The following is a 21,056-nucleotide window of genomic DNA, read 5'->3' on the forward strand; positions in this document are numbered from 1 at the left end:
CTGCGCCCGCGGCCCGGCCCCGCGGAGGTCAGGCCGGGGGCGGGGCCTCGGGGCGGGGCCGGCGACGCGGGGGGGCGGGGCCGCAGATGCCGCGTAGTGGGGGGGGCTGTGTACGCGTGTGTGCGCGCGCGCGCGCGCCCCCGCGAGCCGGCCGGCTGGGCCCCGGAGTGCACGTGCTGTGCGTGCTGGGGGGGCCGCGGTTAGGCGCCCTGCGTGGGTGCAGGGCCTGTGTTGCGTGGGTGTTGACACGTGGTCGAGTGGCCCTGGTGTCGGAGCTGGCTCCCAGGGATTCCAGTTAAGCTTAGCTCCGTGGTCTCGGATAAGTTGCTTACCCTCTCCGAGCCTGTTTTGTCATCGGACAGGGTCACGCCGGTGAACTGACGGACGGCACCTGCCCGTGCCTGGCTGTGTGCTCGGCGCACGTGTGCGTGTGAAGTCCTCAGTGTTGATGTGTGCTTGGGGAGAAGCCCTACCCTTGCTTTGTCTGCACTATTACCTTTCAGCCCCACAGCCGTGCTGAGGAGGAGGTAGGAGCAGAAGGGAGGTGGAAGAAGAGCGGTCAAGGAGGTGGGGGGGGGTGCGGGGGTAGAACACAACAGATGCCACCGGGGTTGGAGCCTTCCAGACATTCAAGAAAGTAAGGGGTCGAGAGGGACAACTGCCTGCTGGAGCACCTGTCACTTGGCTGGTCAGCTGGGGCCACTGGTGGCTTGAGTGCTCAAGATCTCAGGGCAGCGGTCAGGGTGGGAGTCAGGCTGCTGGGCTAGGGAGCCCTTGCTACACCCTCTAGAAGCCTGTGAGGTAGAGGGAGGCTGGATGTTAACAGCAGGGTCAAGAGGGTATTTATAGATGCATAAATGAATGGGACCATCTTGCACACCTAACCCACTGCTGGGGCCTTGCCTGGCCTCTGGCCTCAGCCCTCAAAGAGCCCCAACCATTGCTGTTAGCAGCCCTGGCAATACTACCAACCTCCCCAGAACCAGGTCTCCTACCACTGGGCCTCAGTTTCTCCATTTGTAAAACGAGAGGGCAGGACCAGACTACACATTCCATAAGCATATTGCGTGTGCCCACTGTGTGCCAAGCCTCAGATCTCCACGCATAGTGGGTCTGCAGCAAGCCCCACCCACCGGGGGAGCTTGAGCACCATCCAGCTAGGAAGCAAGGCCTTGACAAAGACAGGTAGAAAACCACAATCTGGCAGTTTCTATTAAGGGCATTAAAAATGCTCTTGCCCTTTGACTCGATGATCCACTCTTAGGAATTCACCCTAAGGACGCAATCAGAGGGATGGACACAGGTCTCTTCACAAGCATGTTTATGGAAATGTGGATTACAACTCTGCCAAACTGAACCAACTCAAATGCCCTCTGCTAACTCACAGGACCCTTGGTGCCACCGCGGGCCGGGAGAACCACGGTGCAGGGCATGCTCTGTGTAACCAGGAAGTAGGAAAACCAGGCTGCCCAATATGCTTTCAGACCAGACATTGCACACATGCATTTGACCAGAGGGAGCTACTTTGTAACAGTGATGGTGGTTATCTCTGACCGGTAGTGTATATTTTTGTTTTTTCATTTCTAGAGTTTTCTAATTTTTCTACAACATTTTAATAATCACGCACATGTAATAAATGCTGTTTGCTTTTTTTTTTTTTTTAAAGCAAGATGACTAGATTTAGTTTGGAGTGAGGATTCCTAGGAGGCTGTTTGGGAAGCTTCTGGGCTCTGAGCCCAGGGAAGGCGAGTTGGGGAGGCACAGTTAGAGGAAGGAGGTCCTCATAGAGCAACAAAAGGGTGACCTGGCCACTGGCCACCGCCCTCTGGCTAGAAGCTCCTCTTCCCAATCTTTCTCCTGGGGCCACGTGCTCAGCGCTTCTGGGAATTCGGAGTGAATCCAGCACCTGCCTGCCCTCACTTATCTCTCTCTGCTCTGCTGTCTTTATCTCCTTCTCCCAGGGAGGGGCCTGGGAAGCAAGCTCAAGCCCATTTTACAGCATGGAAAAGGGCCCATGCAGGCCAGGTGACTCAAAAGGGCTGGAGGAATGCACCTGAGGTCCCCACCTCTCCAATCCTGAATGTCCAGGTGTCGGGGCTGAGGGGCGCAGGTAGGCTGGAGAGGTGAGGAGTGGGGAATCCAGCACTACCCCCCTCCCCCACCAGCACAGCTGGCTGGGCTGCCTGCACATTATCTGCGGGGAGGGGGCAGGGTGGTGTAGCCTTTACTCAACTAGTCCTTCTGCCTCGTTCCCCCTCCCTGCCTCGTGCACCCCCACCCCACTTTGGGGCTCCCCTCTGGGGTCCTGGCAAGCCTGCTCACCGCTCCAGCTGCATGCACACGTGCGCGCGGGGCCCCCCCCCCCCCCCCCCCATCTTAGTTTCCAGAGTGTTGGTGTAGCAGAGGGCAGGCTTGGACACCGAGAATCCTGGGTGTGAAAACTAGCTCCACCCTATTCTTAACTGTGTGTCCCCCTCTCCCCCAGGCAAATCACCTCACCTCCAAGCTCTCTCCTGTGTAAATGGGAGCATAACTAAGGAGACAGCACAGGTAAAGCACCTCACGCAGGTGCTGGGCGCCCCCAGGTCAAACAGGGCAGAGACTCTGGCCCACGCTGTCAGTGACCAGGGCTGCGGTTTACGGGGCACCTCCGGCTCGAAAGACCCTCTCCTGAGCCATCACGTACTTCGCTAAATAATCCTGCCCCAAAGCTGCGGGGTAGACCCCTTACCAAGGGCAGGGGCAGCCCAAAAAAGGGGACCAGGGCAGCAGGTGCCGCCTGATGGAAGAACAAAATCACCCACGAAGCGTTCTTGCCAAAAACTAACCACGAACCCAACCAGCCTTCTGCATGTAACTACCATTTGGGGGAGTTACGGGGGAACAGAGGAACATGTTAAACACACCATGAGGATATAATCCATAAATTCCAGACCGTAGGAATCTCTACGGGACAAACCACCCAGTTTCAACAAATCTGTTCCAGGGGGAAAGAAAAATAAAGGGGAAGCCATAGATGAAAAGAAAGGTAAGAGACGTCACCAAATGCCACGTGGATTTTGGATGGTGATTTGAACAGGGCAACTATTAAAAAAAAAAAAATACCACGAGAAACCTAAAGGACAATTGAGATTATTTGAACACTGCTGGATATTTGATGATAATCAATACCACCTTCTGGGTGTGATCGTGGTAATGCAGTTACGATTAGAGTGACATATTAGAATTTGTATGCCTGGGATCTGCGCAAACATTGTCCGCTGCAGGGGACGCAGGACGTGGGGGCAGTGAGCAGAAATGAGAGTGTCCTCGCACACTGGGGAGTGTTACAGCTGGGATGCATTTGTGCACTTTCTCCACTCTCCTGTCTAGTTGGAATTTGCCATCATAGAAATTAAAAGAGGAAAAAGGACAGAGTTTGAGCTTCACCGTCGATGTCCCTGAGGCTCCCAGCAGGCCATCAAGGGAGGGCAACAATCTCTAGACACCTGGCTAGCTTGCCCATTTTCCATGTTCCTGACTTGCCCCATACCCAGGGGCACTCCTAGCATCCTTACAACAAAGAGGCTGGGGGCTTCACTTTGGAGGCCACGGCTGTGGGCCGCTGGGAAACTGAGCCACACAGCTCACACGGGGCTGGAGGCAGGCCAGTGACCTTGGGTGAGTGAAGACCAAGGTTATCACCCTTGCCCTTGGAGGGTCTGCTGGAAGAGACAGCATAAAGCACTGTAGAAAGTGTGGGGTTATTAGGATTGGGGCCCTCCTCTCATCCCTCATCCTGCTCACAGCTCACCCCACCCCCAGCAGTCCCAGGTTCCCAGCCTTTCCCTGGGGAGTGCACCTGCCCTTCCTCGGGGGTCACAAGAAGCCCCGAGAACAACGCTATGCCGTACAGACTGTTCTGCCACCAGGATGCTCCCTGCAGGGGAAGCTTGCAAGACAGGCTGAGAACTGACAAGTCAGGGGCTGGAAGCAGGCCACATCCAGCCCACACGTGTGTTTTGTTTGGCTTGCAAAGTATTTTTAAATTTTTGAGCCAACAGTAAAAGGTCAGCTGATTTCATATAAAAATCCACATTTCTGGCTTCTCCTGTAACTTGGGACAATCCGGCCACATGGGGTCTGTGTTTCCGAGCCACAGGAGGCTGGGTGGGAGCTGACCGGCAGCTGTCTCCCTTGGGCAAGGCTCAGGCCCCGCCGGGCCTTCCATCGCTCCCTGGCTGGGAGGCCTCCTGAGCAGCCACCTCCAGTTGAAGGAAGAGGGGTACGGAGGCCAAACCTCTGGGGCCCCTTCTCCTTCCTGCTTCCAACCCACCAGTGGTCCCCCAGATGCATGGCAGCCAGAGGGGTCTTGACCCTTCAAAAGTGGCCCTACTACCTTCAGGGCAAAAGACCAACTGCTTGGAGTGGCCCCGGCTTGCATCTGGGGGCCCTCTCTCACCACGCCCAGCCCGGCTCACACAGAACTGCTATGGTCCCTGGCGCCTCGGGCCATCCCGTGTCCTGCCTGGCCCGTGCTTCCGACGTGCCGCCCACCCCTTGTCCAGTACGTGACGGGTGACTCATGCGTGCTGCTCCAGCTGTCCTTCAAATCAAGACCCAGCTCTGCTTTGGCACGGGGTCCCGGGGAATGGGGTTCGGGCCCAGATGCAGCGCTGGGGAGGTCTCAGAGCCGCAACGGGGCTCAAGGCAATGTCCAGGCAACCACAGGCCTTGCGTGTCACCTCCTCCAACCTGGGGCTCGGCCAAGGCCACAGAGGGCGCTGGTGGCCGAGTGAGAAAGAGCAGCTGGCCACCCAGACTTGGGTCGGGCCTTGGTGAAGGAGCGGTCACCTCTCTCTGCACAGGTGGAGGTCCCCTGTCTGTCCTTTGCGGGCTATATTTAGAGCCCGAGGAGGACATGAAGAGGGTGTAGCCTGGCTGGGCTCCTGGGTCACTTCCTGTCGCTGACGTCACCATTCCTGGCCTGCCTGCCTCCTGGGCTGGCCTCCTGTGGGCGGGTGAGCACACACCTTGGCAGGAGGTGATGCACCTGGGCCAAGAGCGTAGGCTGAGCCCCACCTCCTCTGTCTCTGCGTTCCTGGGAACTTCCAGGGGCCTCCTTCTCTTCCTCCTCCTCCTCCTTGGGGGGAGGGGGGTTTCCCACGAGCGGGAGGGCGGGCTCAGAGTTGGTCAGGAGGCAGAAAATGAAGCATCCAAACCTCCAGGAGACCATCCTGGGTGGAGGGATGTGACATCATTATCACCCCCAATCTCTGATCTCACAGGGCGTTACTGTCCCAGGGCAACTAGGGCAAAATATATCAACGCCTGGAGCCATGGAAACGGCCCAGGACGGGCATGCCAAGGGTTCCGGATCAGCCTTGAGCTTGCTCTGGGGCCTCGCGGTCCTCCCCTGGAAGTGGGCGCTCACCACCCCTGACACTAACTCCCAGGGTGTCAGGGGGCACTCAGAGGGGCACAGTGCAGCCCGTTCACGGTGGTAAACGCCATCCACACAGTGCGCATGGGGGCCACCCTGACAATGGTCCCCCGGCTCCTGGAGTGCTCAGTGCCCGACACCCCAGAGATCACGGACACCCGACACTTCTGAGGGCCGCCCATCCGCCGTGTGACGGCTGGAGGTGAAGGGAGGAGAGGAGAAAGAAGCAGAAAGGGACATAAATAGATGGAAATGCAAAAGAGCCCGAAACACAGCGTAACAGAGAGGGGACAGTGGGAGAGGCGAACAGAGTCGGAGGCGGGGGTCCCGTCCCTCGCAGAGCCCACGTCAGAGAAGCACGGCCCACGCACCGAGGATGCGGCCTGCAGGTTTGGGAAGCTCTCTCTTAAGATCTGGAGGCTAGATTTGTGTTCCAGTCCCTGCTCTGCACCTTCCTGGCCTCAGTTTCTCCAGCAGGAAGATGGGGTGATACTGATAATGCCATCACCTGGCTCTCAGGAGAGCAGGTAATAAAACAACGCACAGAAGCCCTTGGAAATCCGAGAAGCACCATAGGAATAGGAGACACTAGGACAGCCCATGGTTGCCCGGCAGCGGCCGCCCAGGCAGGGGGCAGGTGGGCAGGCCGGCCTGGGCGGGTGCCCGCTGTGCCCCCTCCTCTCACACCCAGGTGGGGGCTGCGGACGCCCGCTGGCTTCCAGCTGGGCTCCTTCAACCAGTTCTGAGGGAGGGAGGGGTAGCGGTGGGGGGACCAGCTCCTGGGCGGTGGGCTCTTGCTGGGACCCGCCCGGCCTCCCGGCAGAGGTACCGCTTGCCCTGGAAACTCACCTCCGTGGCTGCTGCCGGCACGGGTGCCGGCCAAGGTGTGGGGCTTCGGAGAGTGGCGCGGCGGGCGATGGCCCAGCGCCTGGCAGTCACCACAGAGACACAGGCGAAGAATACCCAGCCCTTCCTGGCCCTGGGCACAGTGGGCCCGGCTTCCCGGGCCATGGCGGTCCGGGAGCCAGGCAGGGGGTGGGCTCCCAGGGAGGCCCTCTGCCAATCTGCCCGGCCGTGTGCCTGCCTGCCCCGACGGAGTCAAGCACCCGAGTGCCTAGGCCTGGTGTCATCGGCATGGCTGTCATACCTGCTCCCATGATGGGCAGGGCCAGGAATTCCCGCTGGTACCAGGCCATGGGCCAGCCAAGGCCAGGTGGATGGGGCTCGGTCCTGAGCTGGGCCACCAACCCCAGCTCAAACCGGCTCCTCTTGGGGTGGGCCCCATTGTCTCCTCCAATACCCCAAGGCCCCATCCCCATTCCCCCTGCCTGCAGGGAAATCATCACCCAGAGCTGGAAAGGTGGCAGGTACAAGTCACCGAGATCAAAACAGGGCTCAGCCAGTGGGGCCACCGGGGAGGTGTGAGCCCAGCTAGGTGCTGTCAGGGGGAGCACAGGAGGTCCCCGCTTATGCCAAGCTACCGCTTCATTCCTGAAACTTTCCCTGCACTCTCCCCTCGAGCTCCTCTGCCCTGGCATCCAGGCACAAGACCTCATTTTAAACTGTAAGGACCATGGGGCGCCTGGGTGGCTCAGTCGTTGGGCGTCTGCCTTCGGCTCGGGTCATGATCCCGGGGTCCTGGGATCGAGCCCCGCATCGGGCTCCCTGCTCAGTGGGAAGCCTGCTTCTCCCTCTCCCACTCCCCCTGCTTGTGTTCCCTCTCTCGCTGTGTCCCTCTGTCGAATAAATAAATAAAAAAAAAAAAAAAAACAAAAAACTGTAAGGACCAACTGAGAGTTGCCAACTGCTTATTCTGCCAAGTAGGGTAGTAAAAAACCCAAAAACCAAACATCATTACCATTACTCCAGAAAAGACGCCACCAAACGTTAACTAGGACATACCATCAGAAATGCCATTCATTTAGCAGTGGTTAAATGGAGGCACTTGGCTTTAAGTAAAGCTCACAACCTCGTGCCCATTTTTCTCATTTTGCTGCAAACCAGCCATTGGAAACGACGGACCGAGTCCCATACACCCATTTGACAAAAGCAAAAACCGAGGCCCAGGGGGAGCAGGGACTTGCCCGAGACCTCACAGGGCAAATCCAGGACTTGCATCTGTCCGCAGCCCTGCAGAGCCCACAGACGCTCCTTCCACCAAACCCAGAGGTCCCAGGGCAAAGAGGCCGAGCGGCCGGGTGGCTTCCTTACCCTGCTGGGGCCCTGGCCGGGTGGACGTCCTGCCCCTGGCTGCCAGGGGGCCGTGGGGGCTGGGAGCAAGGAGGGCGGCGCAGGGGCTCGGGAGCCGGCCTGCAGGCACATCAGGTCCCCTGGCTGCGGCGGGGGGGGCTGGGGCCCAGCATGCTGCCCGGGCACAGAGCCCCACCAGCACTCACTCTGCCTCTCAGAGTTTCACATCCTCTTCCGGTGGCTTTGTGGGGTGCGGGGGACCCAGTGGAGCAGGCTGCTCTGAGCCCAACCTGGTTCCTGTCCCCGCCCAGCCAGCCCTGCCTCCCTGTGGGACCTGCAGGTTCCTCTTCTCTCCGAGCCTCAGTTTCCTGACCTGTTATGGATGTGGGGGTGGGTGGGAGAGACACGGAGGTTTTCAAACACAAACTCTTCCCAACCCCTGGCTTCACTGCCTCTCTTGACCTGGAATTCTCATCACTGGGCTCCAGAGGACATTTCTTTTAGGGAAGAAAGAATCTCTGTGAACACAAGTTAGGAATCCCCGGGGATGTGGGCATCCCGGGGTGGGGGGCTGGGTGGGCATCACAGAACCTGAGCTGTAGGTGCCAGGTGGGACATGGCCTCCCATGCCACCCTCGTGCCTACAGCCAGAGACAGGCTCCCCCACACCCAAATCCCTCCAACAGCTTCCGTCCCGCCCGCAAGAGAATCCCAATCCTCCCTGCCACCAGCCACCAGGCACCTCCCTGTGCTCCCCTCTACGCAGGCAGTCCCTACTCCTCCTCCTCCTCAGCCACCATGGCCTCCTGCACACGGTGATGCTTAAATTAACCCTGACCTTTGAGAAACAGCAGAGGCAACTGGGCTCTGAATCGGCCCGCCCTGAGGCCCCGGGCCACTGACTTAGCATTACTTACTGACTCAGTTTCCTCATCTGTAAAATTGGCACCAGGATGCCTGGGGATTCGGCAAGAGCTCAGCAGGGGCCTGGCTGGTGGCCGACACCCAGGGGATGTGCATTCTGATCATTCCCCCAGTCACAAGCCTGCTCCAGCGCCTGGCACGTAATAAACACTCAGCGGATGCTGGCAGGTACTGTTTCCTGGCTCCATCTCCAAGAGCAAGCTCCAAATGGCAATCTGGGGCCGGTCCAGTGCTAGCATGGGCCCCGGAACTGGATCCCAGCGGCTAACTCAGAAATGTTTGTTGTCAACAGAGGCCAGGGCGCAGCAAGGCAGGAGAGCTCCAAGGAGGGAGATAGCCCTGGGGCACGGAGGCTGTTCACACAGCCTTGGCCGCTCAGCCCGGTGCAGCCAGCTGCCTGGCTGTGGGACCTGGGGCATCGCTCGATGCAGCCTGCCTGCCCTCTGTGTGTACCGGCGGGTGCGCTCTCCCAAGCCCCTGGGGGCACTAGATGACACGAGGGGGTGGGAGGGCCTTTCCTGAGGCTTGGCCTCCTCATCTCAAGGTGGGGCCCCGACCCCAGTGCTGTGCAAGGGGTCCGTAGATGGGAGAGTGCTTCCAACTGGGCGAATGTGTTTGGGGGTGGGGGAGAGCTTCAAGAGGCCACTGGAGGAAGCGTGTGTCCGCGGGTGGGAACCAACAGGGAACCAGGCTGCCCCTTAGGTGTATCTGTGTGTTTCCATGAGCATTTAATGAGTGCTTCCCAGGGACCAGGCCCTTTGCAAGGGACCACGTCTCTTTCCATAGCTCATGAGTGTCAAACGAGGCTCTCTGTGCTCTTGTCCAGAGGGCCCCCCCACCCCCGTCCACACCTGTTACCCCGCCCTTCCCCCACCCCAGCCTTCTAACACAGGTCAGCCTGGCCTCAGGACCGGGCTCACCGGGAAGGTCCCAGGCGGTGGCTGCGGGAGACCAGCTGTCTGGCAAGAAGAGGCAAGAAGAGGCAAGAAGAGCGAGCGGGAGCCCTGAGGAGGCGGGGCAAGGGAGGGGTGGGGCGGAGCACGTCCACCCCTCCTCCCAGCCGAGAGGGGGAGAGCAGAGGCGCCTTTGTTCCCTGCCAGTCTGGTGTCACCACATGGTGCACCGCATCACTGTCACCGCCTGGAACCAAAGACCAGCCACGGAGCACCAGGGCTCTGGGGGCTGGGGACAGTCAGGGGCATTCCACCTGCACTCCCACGGCGCTGCCACCTTCTGGGGCTGGGCCCGCCGAGGACCGGAGCGCACACAAGCTTTTCCTGCACACCCACTGTGCATCGGGGAACGCTGGCCCCATCCTGAGACGCTTGTCCCAGTCCCCGAGGTCTTGGGGCCTGCCCACGGTCCTATGCCCTGCCCACTGTACCAGATGGCCCTACGATAATGCACCCGGGCAGCCACACACAAGCCCAGACGTAGCAAAACCCCACTCCTGAACCCGCATGCGCGCAGACGCGCCTCGCCACCGAGACCCAAGCCCTTTGGCAGGGGACACCTTCCTGGGTGGGCCTGCTGCGTTCCACATCTGGGGGGGTTCCTCTCACCCTCTGCGGGCTCCTGGGGCAGGCCCTGGTGGGTGCAAAGCACACTGTTTATAAACACTAGTGGCTGTCGCTAGGAGCTGTGACTCAGAGCCGGAGTGGTGACTCCTCTCGGAGCTGTTTACCCGGCACAACATCCTGTCCAGGAAGCAGATAGGAGAGGCCTGGCTGGCTTTGGCTCCTCTTTCCTGCAGCCTCCTGACCCGACTCGGGTCCCGCTGGGGGCGTGGGACAGCCCAGCGCCCCTCGCCCTCATCTCTGGGGACCTGCGGCCCCTCATCCCAAAGCCACTGTCACCCGGGCTCTGCTAGGTCAGGTGACACTGCAGCCGTGCACGTGAGAGACCAGCCCTTGGAGCCGGGGAAAGGGTTTAGAACCGGGGTGCATGTACTTCAGCTGTGAGAGAGGCCCAGGACCCAGGGCCCTGCAAACACCTGCCCCCTGCTGCCGAAGGCGAAGGCTTGCCCGCACTTAGAAGCCTTGGAGGCACAAGCGGCTCCTGACGCCCCCTCGGCCCCCAGAGCTCATCCTGGCCCTGCCTTTGGCGCTCCTCGAGGGGGGCAAATCACTCTTCCACGCGGCATCTGTCAAACAGATGCAGCCCCGCTGATCGTCTCTGTTGTAAAGCTGAGGAGATCAAGGCCCAGAGAGGGCAAACCACTTGCCCAAGGATGCACAGGGGGTCAGTTCCAAGGCCAGGTGCACGCCTTGGCCTGTCTGGCCCCAAGGCAGCTCAATTTCCTCCACTCTGGGCCGGGTTAAAGATCACACGTGGATTTGTGCCTGGCACCACAGGCAGGCTTGGGGCTGCCGGCTGTCAGCAGGGTGGGCGGCCTGCCCCCTGTGTGAGGCCCAGCTCGGGATTCTGACTTCGATTTCCCCCATCACTCTGCCCCCCTGCAACCCAGTGTCTAAGCTGGAGTCGATGACCTTTCGTCCCCCCCAATTTTCTACCATTCACTGATGTGCTCGTGTGGATATAATTTAAGTGTCACGATGTGAGAGGCAGGTGTGCAGGTGGGCTCAGGGACAGGAGCCTGGAGACCTATCAAACTCACCCAAAGTCACACAGAAGTCTGGCTTGGAGGCTGGGTCGCTCAGCTGCTCCCAGCTCTTTACAAGAAGGGCTGAGCGTGATTCTATCCTCCCGGTGCCCTTCTGTGGGCAGAGGACCCCTGCTTTATAGAAGGGCTGAGAGGGGCCAGAGGAAGGCCCTTTCCCCTGCTCCCGGCTGGGGAGACCCGGGGACCCCCTGGAATGGTACAGCCACAAGGAACACCTGCCAGGGAGAAAGGCAAGGAGGGGCTAGGTATTTTGGCAGCTGAGGCTCGGCCCCGCTCCAGGCCAAACAGTAACCCAGTGGTAGGTCGGTGGGCTGCTCCAGCTGCTGATTCACCCACTGCCCACCTGCCAGCCCTTTTTACCAGCCCACTGAGTCACACAGGTTGCCAAGAGGCTGAGGATCCGAGAATCAAGGCCCTGCCCCAGCTGCTCCCGCTGGCTCCATGCCTGGCAGGATCCAGCACTGCCAAGGGCACCATCAGCCCCCCTCCCATGGCTGCCGAGGACAGCTCCCTGCCCCTTTGGGCCTGCCCCCATGCCCGTCTCGACAATGAGCCCAACGTCTAACTTTAAGGATTAGAGCAGCAGCTACGAGTTGGGGCTCTGGGTAGACAGAGTCCAGCTTCAAACCCCCAGCCTGCGACTTGCTGACCCTCGTCCTGGCCTACACATGGGGATGGCCTCCACCTCCAAAAGCCTGAAATATTGGACGGAAACACTGAGGATAGGGCCTGACATTATTCCGAAGCAGCCTAGGACACTCCAAGTCAGGGACAACTGGTACTTCAGAAAATGCAATAGAAAATCCTCCCAGCAAATTCAAACTGCCATAAAAGTCTCTACAATTTCGATTTATCCCATGTCCCTGAGGACCAGCAACAGTCTGTGGCATTCAGCCCGCACGACTGACTGAGCCCCTGCTAGGTGTCAGGCCGGGTGCAGGTACCAGGGACACACCAGGGAGCAAAAGAGGTAAAAATCACCTTCCGGTCTAGGGGCGTAAGAAGTAAAATGTGTGTTGGAAGGTGAGTATGCTGTAGAAGAAAAAAACAGAATAGGGTAAGAGGGGCTGAGCATGCCGTGTCCCTTGATGGACGAGGGTGGGCGAGCTAGAAAGTACCATGTGAGGGAAGACTCCAGAAGGGGATTAAGAAAACAATTCAGACTGTGGCGTAGCCTCATACCGCCCCCCCCCCCCCCGCCCCACTGGGCTCTCAGCTTCCTGGGGGCAGCATCTGTCCTGCTCACCCCTCATACCCAAGTGCCAGAATGATGCCTGGCCCATGACGCATTCCCGTAACTGCTAACGGGTAGGCGGGTGACTCTACCACTCATGTATGCACACACTACCATCGCAGGAGTGGAAAGAGCACTGGGTGTTCTAAGTGTGTTTTCAGTTCTTCCTTCTTTTTAAAAATTGGAAGGGGTGTAAGCTCCCTGAGAGCAGGCAGGGACCTGTTCCCGGATGCATCGGCGCCTACAACAGAGTCTGGCACGCAGTGGGCTCTCATCAAATACCGAGGATGCACCAGGAAGCTCGATGGTCCAGACAGGTCCTCCAGTTTCAAAGTCTCTAGATTCAAAAATATTCAGAGTTCGGGGCTAACAAGTTGCCTGCGGGGAGATCACCAGAAAAGCTGCCTGGAGGAGGCAGCAAGGCTGGAGAGGAGCCTGAGGGATGGCAAGGAGGAAGGGCACAGGAAGGGCAAGGCCCTCTCTGCCAACCTGCCATTCGAGTGCTTTCCGGAGAGCGAGGCTGGAGGCAAGCCAGGCTTTCTGGGAAACAGGAGCCAGGAGGTTCCCAGAAGCCAGCCTGCCGTGGGATGTCAGGGTGGGGAGGTGGGCAGGCAGTTCAGCTCCGGTTCAACCTGAGGTTTTTTTCTCCTTCCGAAATTCCCGGCGCAATAATAACTCTTGGGGATGGGTCTCCGCTCATCGGGTAAGTTGAGGTTGCTCTGCTATGGTCTGGCCTGTGCTAAGGAGCCGATCCATGAAGCACAGGCAGGGCTGGCTGAGGCGGGGAGGGTGGGGGGAGCTGAGCCCACAGTCAGGCCCCTGTGCCCAGCAGGGCCTGGTCACTTGGGGCTTCAGGGCCGGGGGAGTTGGGACAAATGGGCCCTTGTGGTGAGGAGGCTGCCTGCCGTGCCAGGGACACTGTGTGCCCGGTGCTGTCACCCGCCCGCTGCCTGCACACGGGGGGCCCAGAGCCTGGGAAGCAGGGATCCCCTTTCAGAGGGGGACCTCCTGAGCTGCCCTAGCCTCTGGACGGGATCTGGGGCTCCAGCTGGCTGCCGGGAGGTCGGGGGGCTGGTGCCCGCTGCCCTCTTTCCCACAGTCTTCAGGCAAGGAAGTTTCCCCAGAGGCAGGGAGGGGACGGGGGAGGGTGGGGGCAGGGCCTTGGGGCTGAGTGACAGTTTCAGAGCCATAGCCTTTGTCCCCCTCCTGCCACCCACTGACCCTCTGCCAAGCCCACGACTTTGCTCCTTCCTTGGTTTCTCCTCCTTGGCAAGGTCCCTGGGCCTCTCCCATCTGCCCCCACCTGCTCCTACATGGGAGATGTGGCAAGGGTGGCCAGGCACCAGCGGGATGCCCCTGCCAGGGGCCCTCCAAGGGCGGCACAGATCTCCATGCCACCATCAGGCACGGTGCTGAGAAAAGCCGCCCCAACCTCGTGAGCTGCGTACACTTATTAGCCCCTTTCACAGCTGAGAAACCTGATCACGGAGAAGTGGACAGGGCAGGAACATGCAGGCCTCCTCATGGTCACGACCCGGGCCCCGAGCTTTGGAAAAGCAAGGTGCAAACATGTGCACATGAGCACACGCTCGCACTCTTGAGCCCCACGAGCAAGTCTCCTCTCTCCCCCACTCCGTAATCAGTCATGTGTTTGCACTTGCACCACACGAGTCCCTTCACACACATGCGCACTCAGCCACCGCTGGGCTCGTCATGCACACTTGGTGGCCCAGGGGGACGCACGTAGCCACAAATCCACTCAAATGTGTGCAGTCACCCAAAGGCACGGTACAGCCTCCCCACCCCCAAGCCTCGGATGTATCTCCCACTCCCCGCACATCTTCCTGACCACGGTGGCCACCCTGCAGCCCTCAGGGCCCGTCCCGTGTCTGCTTCTGGCAGGGCTGGCGAGAAGGGAAGGAGGACGCATGTGTTTTGTGCAAGGATTTCCTGGCCCCCCGTGGCTACGAAGGAAACTCCTTGAAATACTGAAGAATTGCAATCCTCCGCTGCAGGGTGGGGCAGGCGGGTGATGCTTCTCAGCACTGGGTGCCGCCTGCCTACCCTTCCACTTGCCTCGCTCTGCAGCCCACAGCTGTCACCTGTCTGGCCGCCCAGGACCTCAGGCCAGGTGGACTGCCTCACCCTGCGACCTCAACTCTGAGCACCCAGAGGGCCAAAGGGCACCCCCAGGCAACTTCCTGGGCAGCACACCCTAGAACTCTGGCCTCAGGGAGGAAGGCGATCCAGGTGGAGCTCACCTTCAGATGGGGCCCGGCAATCTACTCAGCTTCTCCAGACCCCCGTTTCCCCACCTAGAAAAACACGTGGATTCAACTCAGGGCAGTCAACACCGCCTGTCTTCACAGCTGGTGGGCCACACCACCATCTGCCTTCCTCAGAGGGGAAGAGACATTTCCTGCCACCTGCGGAGGGCTCACTGCTGGTGATGGTACCAGGGACTTCAGGAACACTTCACACACCTTGACATCCATGAGTCCACAGGGAAGTTGAGGGAACCACCTGTCTGGGATCCTGCGAGTCCAAGCCTGCACTCCCACCCAGCCTTCCCAGACTTCTCTCTCCCCCTTGACCCCAAGACAGCCTTGACCTGCATGCTGAGAGCTGTGGACGGAGACATTCAGGGCTGGGCTCCTCCTCCGCCCGCTGCAGCCCAGCCAGGGAGCTGCAGGGCTTGAACACCCTGGTCCCCCCCCTTCCTGTTTTGACCCACACAGTTTTAGGTAGAGGGCCTCCCGGACGAAGGAATGTCTGCACTCCACAGGATCCCAAAGGAGGGGTAGGTTTCTGGACTCAGAACTCAGGGGCCAGGACCACGCCCTCCCCACCGCAGCTCGCACACACAGGTCAGGTGGGCGCACCTGGAACATCAGGTGGTGTGCAGAGAAGGTATGGTGTGCCTTCCCTAAGGGAATGCATTCCCGATCCCAACCCAGAAAGGGGGAAGAACCCGGGTGCCCTCCGGCCCCAAGGGGGACCCCGCCCCTCTCAGGCCTGGGAGCTGGGAGGCGGGAGGGGGGGTTGGGGGGATGGGGGGGGGGGGGGGGGGCAGCCCTCCCGCATCCTAGCTCCCGCCGCCGTGTGGCCCTGCCCCATCCCCTCCCCGGCCGCCCGTGGGGCTGGGGCTCACCTCGTCCGCCCGCACACTCGGCGGGACCAGCAGCATGAACGCGGGCAGGGGCTGCACCCCGCCTGGGGCCGAGGACAGGAGCGCGCCGCCTGCTGTCGCCCGGCACCCGGCCTGCAGCGCCCCGCCCCGCTCGGGGCACTGCCGCCGCCACCCGGGCCCGGGCCATTGTCTGCGCCGCCCTCGCCCCGCCCCTCCTCCCGCCGCACACGAGTGAGGGGCGGCTGGGCAGAGTGGGCAGAGGCGCGGCCCGGGAGCAACGGAGCCGGAGCCGCCGCTCCCAAATCCAACGTGGGTGCCCGGCACAGGGCTGAGGATGCCACCCAAGCCTCCTCCCAAGGCCGGAGGTGGGCACGCCCCCTCCCCTTTTGACAGCCGGGGCCTGGGAGGCTCAGAGGGTGGGGTGATGGGCCAAGATCACAGAGTGAGTGAATGGTCAAGGTCAGACTAGAATCCTGGCTCCCTGAGGGCACGTTGGGAACCCCTGAGGTCACCAACAAGACTACCCATCACTGCCCTCCCCAGAGAGAACACCTGAGGGTTCCTGCGCCTCATACCCTTCCCAGCTCCAAAATCCAACCCCCCCCCCGCAGGGCAGTCTGGACCCCAAAGGCCCCTCTCCTCCATTCCAAGGCAAGGCAAGGGGCTCCGGGGCCTTGCTCCCTCCCGGTGGACACAACCCTGGTCTGTGTGCTCACTGCTGGGGACGGGGTCAGCGCCCACAAACAAAAGGCCCTAACAGAGCCCACATGACTGGATTCCTTCGGTCTCCACATTTTGCTCACAGCTGGAGGAACAGTAAGGCTCAGAGGGGTTTAGCGCCCATTCTAGGACACTCGGTAAGAAGCACTGCACTGGGATCCGGACACAGGTGTCCATCTCCAAAGCCAGTGGCCTTAACCGTGAGGCCGCCTGCCTACCCCCAGCACCCAGATGGGAAGCAGGTGGAAGCAGGCCAGCGGAGGAGCAAGCACAGAGGCTAGTCTGGTCCTGGCCACCCCAAAGCCCCAGTAGGTGGCATGATTTACAGGGCAGTGCTCATGCACCGAATGGTGCACACACAAGCATAGGGGAAGATGGGGCCACAGATGGGGAAACTGAGGCCAGCGACATGCCAAGGTCAACAGAGCTAGTCAGTCTCAGCTGGCCCGGATCAGAACCAGAGTGCCCTATTCCAGGGGCTCTAACCCTCCCAGCCACACCTTGCCCTGCCACCCTGTCCCCAGGCCCAGGTCACTCGCAGCTGTAGGGGGTACAATGTCCAGGGCCCCAAGCCCAGCTTCCCCTTCCCCTGGCTGGCACCCGGCCCCATCTACGGCGCCCTCTGACCCTACATTTTCTGACATCGTGCCACCACCAACTGTCACTCAGGTATCCAGGAAGTAGCTTCTGTTGCTAAGGGGATGGCCTGACACAGGTGGCTGGCTGGCAGGGTGGAGTAACGGGGAGGGAGGAGCAGACTGGGGTTTCCCTCAGGAAGGATCCAGGGCGGGGGCTGCTGGGTGGGGGGTGGATCAGACCCCACAGCTAAGGTCTATACAGAGGCCACTGGAAAGCCCCAGCCCTGAGCCTGCCTGCTGGCAAGTATTTTGGGGACCTGTAGTTGCCAAGCAACTGCTCCAGGTTACCATGGGAACTCTCCCTCCTTCTGGGGCTTGTCATTTTTAGGGGGATGCCCTCTCTTTTCCACCTCCTCACTCTGGCTCAGCTGCCCTGGGAGGAGACATCTAGATTCCCCAACCCCCACAGAGACGCACCCAGCGGTGGCCCTAAGTGAAGACTCTGAGGATCAAAACCCCAGAACTCTGAGAAAACGCAGAGCCCAGAGCCCAAGGCCTTCATTAAAACGGGGAGAGGACGAAGGGGCTCATTAACTCTGTTTATGTCTCCACTCCCGCTGTTAACCATCACCTTGGGGCCTGCCCAGCCCTGACATTGGAAGCTCATTGCAATTGCAAGGAACTTGGTGCCAGCCCCTAGGCCCGGCCCCTCCCAGGCATGTCTGCACACAGGGATGTGTCCCCACCAGCCCTGCCATCACCTAGCTGGGGAGTCTGTTCACCGTCCAGTGCCTTAGTTTCCCCTTCTGTCTATGAAGATGGCAGTGGTACCCGTGTTGCGGATACAATGAGACGCTGCAGCCCAAGGCCAGGCCCAGGGGAGGCACTACAGCCTGGCTGTCCACAGCACCCCGCAGAAGTGGGGGAGGGCCTGGGAGTTAGTCCGCAGAGCACAGCCCCGAGCGGCCACCGACCCCAGGTCCCCAGCCTCCCAGCCCGATGCCTTCTCCTAGGACCTAGTCTCTGTCCTACGCCCCCATTCCTGTATTTCTTCGCCATGGTCTCATCTTCTCAGATTTGAACCAAGGTGAGCTTTGCACAGAGCCCCTTGGTTAGTTTCCGTTGTGAGAATTAGCGAGTGACCCACTGTCAAGGGCTAGCGGCCTCAGCCTCGTGGGACCCGGGAGTGCCCAGGGGCCACAGTGAGAAATGGCCTCACTTCTGGGCACTTTGCTTCATTCCACTGATGCCCCTAGGAGCCTATTCTCCCATGGGGAGCCTGGGGCCCCTGTTCCTCAGCCCCAGGTGGCCTTTTCGGGTTTGTATGAGGACAGGGCAGAACCCCAGCAGGTGAGCAGTGGGGGAGCTCAGGCAGCACTGCCCCCCCCTTGGGCAGGGTCTCTGGGGACAGGGACCCCTCAAGTCTCGACAGCCCACCCATCCAGATGGCTGCCTTCCGTGTTCCCCTCAGAGACAGCCGCCCTGCCGGGCAGTAACACGTGACCTGCCAGGAAACCACAGAGGGTAATCCTAGCTGCCCTGGGAGGAGCCCAGGGCTCTTGAAAATGGCTGAGAAGGGCTGGCTCGGCTTGCAGGTGTAGAAGGAAACGCCAACTCCCGACCTGGGGAGGCCTGGCCCTGCTAGGTTCCCGGGCCTCCCATCCAGGGAGCCACCGAGTCACTACCATGTGGCCCCACCTTATTTGACTTCCTCTGTGGTGAGTGTCACCCCTGAAATGATGGGGCTCCTGTTGTGTGTTGGGTGTTGTCCCCTCGCAACTGGAAGGTGAGACCTTTGTCTACCCCAGTGGGTGTTGTCCCCTCGCAACTGGAAGGTGAGACCTTTGTCTACCCCAGTGGTGCTCCGAGCTGGGCTGGGGATGCGGCAAGGGGGTCACAGCGCCACCTGCTGTTCCTGACGCCACACTCTCAGACCGCACTCAGGCCACAACCCGGCGCAGGGGGCCTCTGCCCGAGGGGTGCCCAAGACCTCCGCAGGCCCCAACTGCTCCCCCAGCCCTCTGGGCACCTGGGGACCTGGCCTTCAGGGCAAGAAGCACTCTAGTGCTCCTGTTGTGGGTTGAATTGTGTCCCCAAAAAGCTAAGCCGGCACCTGTGAATAAACCTTACTTGGAAATGGTGTCTTTGCAGATGTCATCAGGTTAAGATGAGGACACACTGGAGGAGGGTGGGCCCCAGTCCAATGACTGGAGTCCTTATAAAATGGGGAATATTGGACAGAGACACACAGAGGAGGCTATGTGAACACCGAAGCAGAGTTTGGAGCAACGCACCTATGAGTCAAGAAACACTATGGGTTGCTGGCACCACCAGGAGTCGGAAGAGGTAGGAAGGATCCTCTCCTCGAGCTTCTAGAGAGGGCATGGAACTGCCAACACCTGATTTTGGACTTCCGGCCTTCAGAAGGGACAGAGAATAAATTTCTGTTGCTTTGAGCCACCCAATTTGTGGTACTTTGTCACAGCAGCAACAAAAACCAACTACACTCAGTCCCCCGCTACCAACCCCCACCTCGGTCACCCTGGCCAAGCGCAGCCAAGCCAGTGTTCTAGGCAGAGCCCAGGAACCTGATGGCCATTCAGGAGGTGACCTAGTGCAGTGAGGACAGAGCGCATGCGAGCACACAATAGATACAGGCCTTCATTATCATCCTCATCTTCAGCCTCCCCGAATCAAGCCTGACCACAGGATACTTCCTTCTGGAATATCTCTCTGCACCTACCCATTTCTCAGATGAATCCTGCCAATACCACGTGAGCGGTCTTGGAGATAGCCTGCCCCGGTTGAGCCTGAGTGGAGGCTGCAGCCCCGGCCTCCTGGGGGACCTGGAGGCAGAGGCTCCCCCTGAGCTGAGCCAGATTCTGGTACAGGAACTGTGACACGGTGCACGGAAGGCCAGCGTGTCCCACGGCGCAGACAGCTAGTAGTACATCCTTCCAGGCTGGGGTCTGGCCCTGCCCCCTCCCTCCAGAGCCCTCTCCCCAGCTCTCTCTCAGCTCCTCTCTTGCCCAAGGCTCTCTGCCTCCAGGTCTCTGCAGCTTGGTCCTTCCCTGCAGCATACTGCTAGCAGACGTGTGCAGGGCTGGCTGCTCCTGTCCTGCTCCCAGCATCAGGCTCACCCTGGAGGCCCGTGAGGCCCCAGACGGGGCCCCTGCCCACCCTCCTTCACCCCGCCTCGCCTCCCTGCAGCCCTTGCTCTTCCCTTTCACCTGGATTTGCTCTTGTGCTTTGGTCCATCCCCTCCTCTGGGCTGGGAGCCCCTGGAGGACAGGGACCCCGGGGGACCTTCCAGCCTCACCCCCAGGCCCAGCACAGCCCCTGCTCGGGGTGAGGGCCAGGGGTCCAGTAGCTGCCTGAGTCCACGAGAGGGTCTCAGAGCCCCCTCCCGCCTCTGAGCAGCTCACATGGGGGACATGGAGGCTAATGATCAGAGGTGCCTGTTGGGGTGGAGGCAGGGGACGCCCAGCATGACCCCTGGGTGTCCCTTCCCAGCTCTGGTGGCTTCAGGGAGCATAGTGGGCACAGCCTGACCCCTGGTGGTCAGCACCAGCATGGCAGCCCCAGCAGGAAAACCAGAAAACAAAACACACACCTTTGTTTGGGTGTAGCCAAGGCAGTGGCTCTCCCTGGCCCCAGCGGGTAAAGGAGCAGGACCTGGGGGCTCTGGGGGCGATGTGAGGAACTTCAGAAGCCTCCCTTGTCCCCCATTTCCCTCTCCTGTCTTCGTGCTCGGTGCATTCCTATGGCCTCCTCACCCTGGCCGGAGCACTGACTCTGGAACCTCTTCCAAATGGGGACCCTGAGGCTGCAACAAGGACGGTCTTGGCCTTGGTCCCCAGACCAGTGGTCAGTGCTCTGCCATGTTCTGCAAACCCAGGTCCTCAGCCCCCCAAGCCCCCAGGCTGCCCTCTGCTCAGAAGGACCTCGAGGGAGTACAAAGCATTTTCCCAGGACTGGGAGCACATTGGGTCAGGGATGGAGATCCAAGGCCAACAGGCTCTTCCACAAGCCTGTGGGACCCTAGGGACACCCTGTCTCAACAGCCCAACTGACAGAAGAGTAAGCTGAGGCCTTTTGTGCTGTAGCGCCCTCCGCACTAGGGGGTGTGTCTCTTCCTACTTCCAGTAGCCCAGGGTGGTGGTGGACACTGGACCCCAGTCCCTGTCCTCCCCGTGCCCTGACACCTCCCTGGGCACCTTGGGGACTCATGATCA

The 21,056-nt window shown here is 60.3% G+C and overlaps 1 protein-coding gene across 2 annotated transcripts in view; it reads right to left on the reverse strand.

Moving 5' to 3' along the window:
• The window catches only part of RALGDS (ral guanine nucleotide dissociation stimulator), a 44,056-nt gene that overhangs the window by 22,405 nt on the left and 595 nt on the right, over positions 1 to 21,056 (reverse strand). The window contains exon 1 of one of the 2 annotated variants that reach the window (XM_032418507.1): positions 6,272 to 6,448. The exons of the other annotated variant lie outside the window; for it this stretch is intronic. Within the exon in view, the coding sequence (XP_032274398.1) occupies positions 6,272 to 6,433 (162 nt within the window). The 5' untranslated portion in view covers positions 6,434 to 6,448. Of the gene's footprint in view, positions 1 to 6,271; positions 6,449 to 21,056 lie in introns of those variants that run through there. 2 annotated transcript variants of the gene reach the window in all.

Source organism: Phoca vitulina, unplaced genomic scaffold (assembly GCF_004348235.1).
Source record: "Phoca vitulina isolate PV1807 unplaced genomic scaffold, GSC_HSeal_1.0 scaffold21, whole genome shotgun sequence".
In the NCBI taxonomy this organism is placed as follows: Eukaryota; Metazoa; Chordata; class Mammalia; order Carnivora; family Phocidae; genus Phoca; species Phoca vitulina.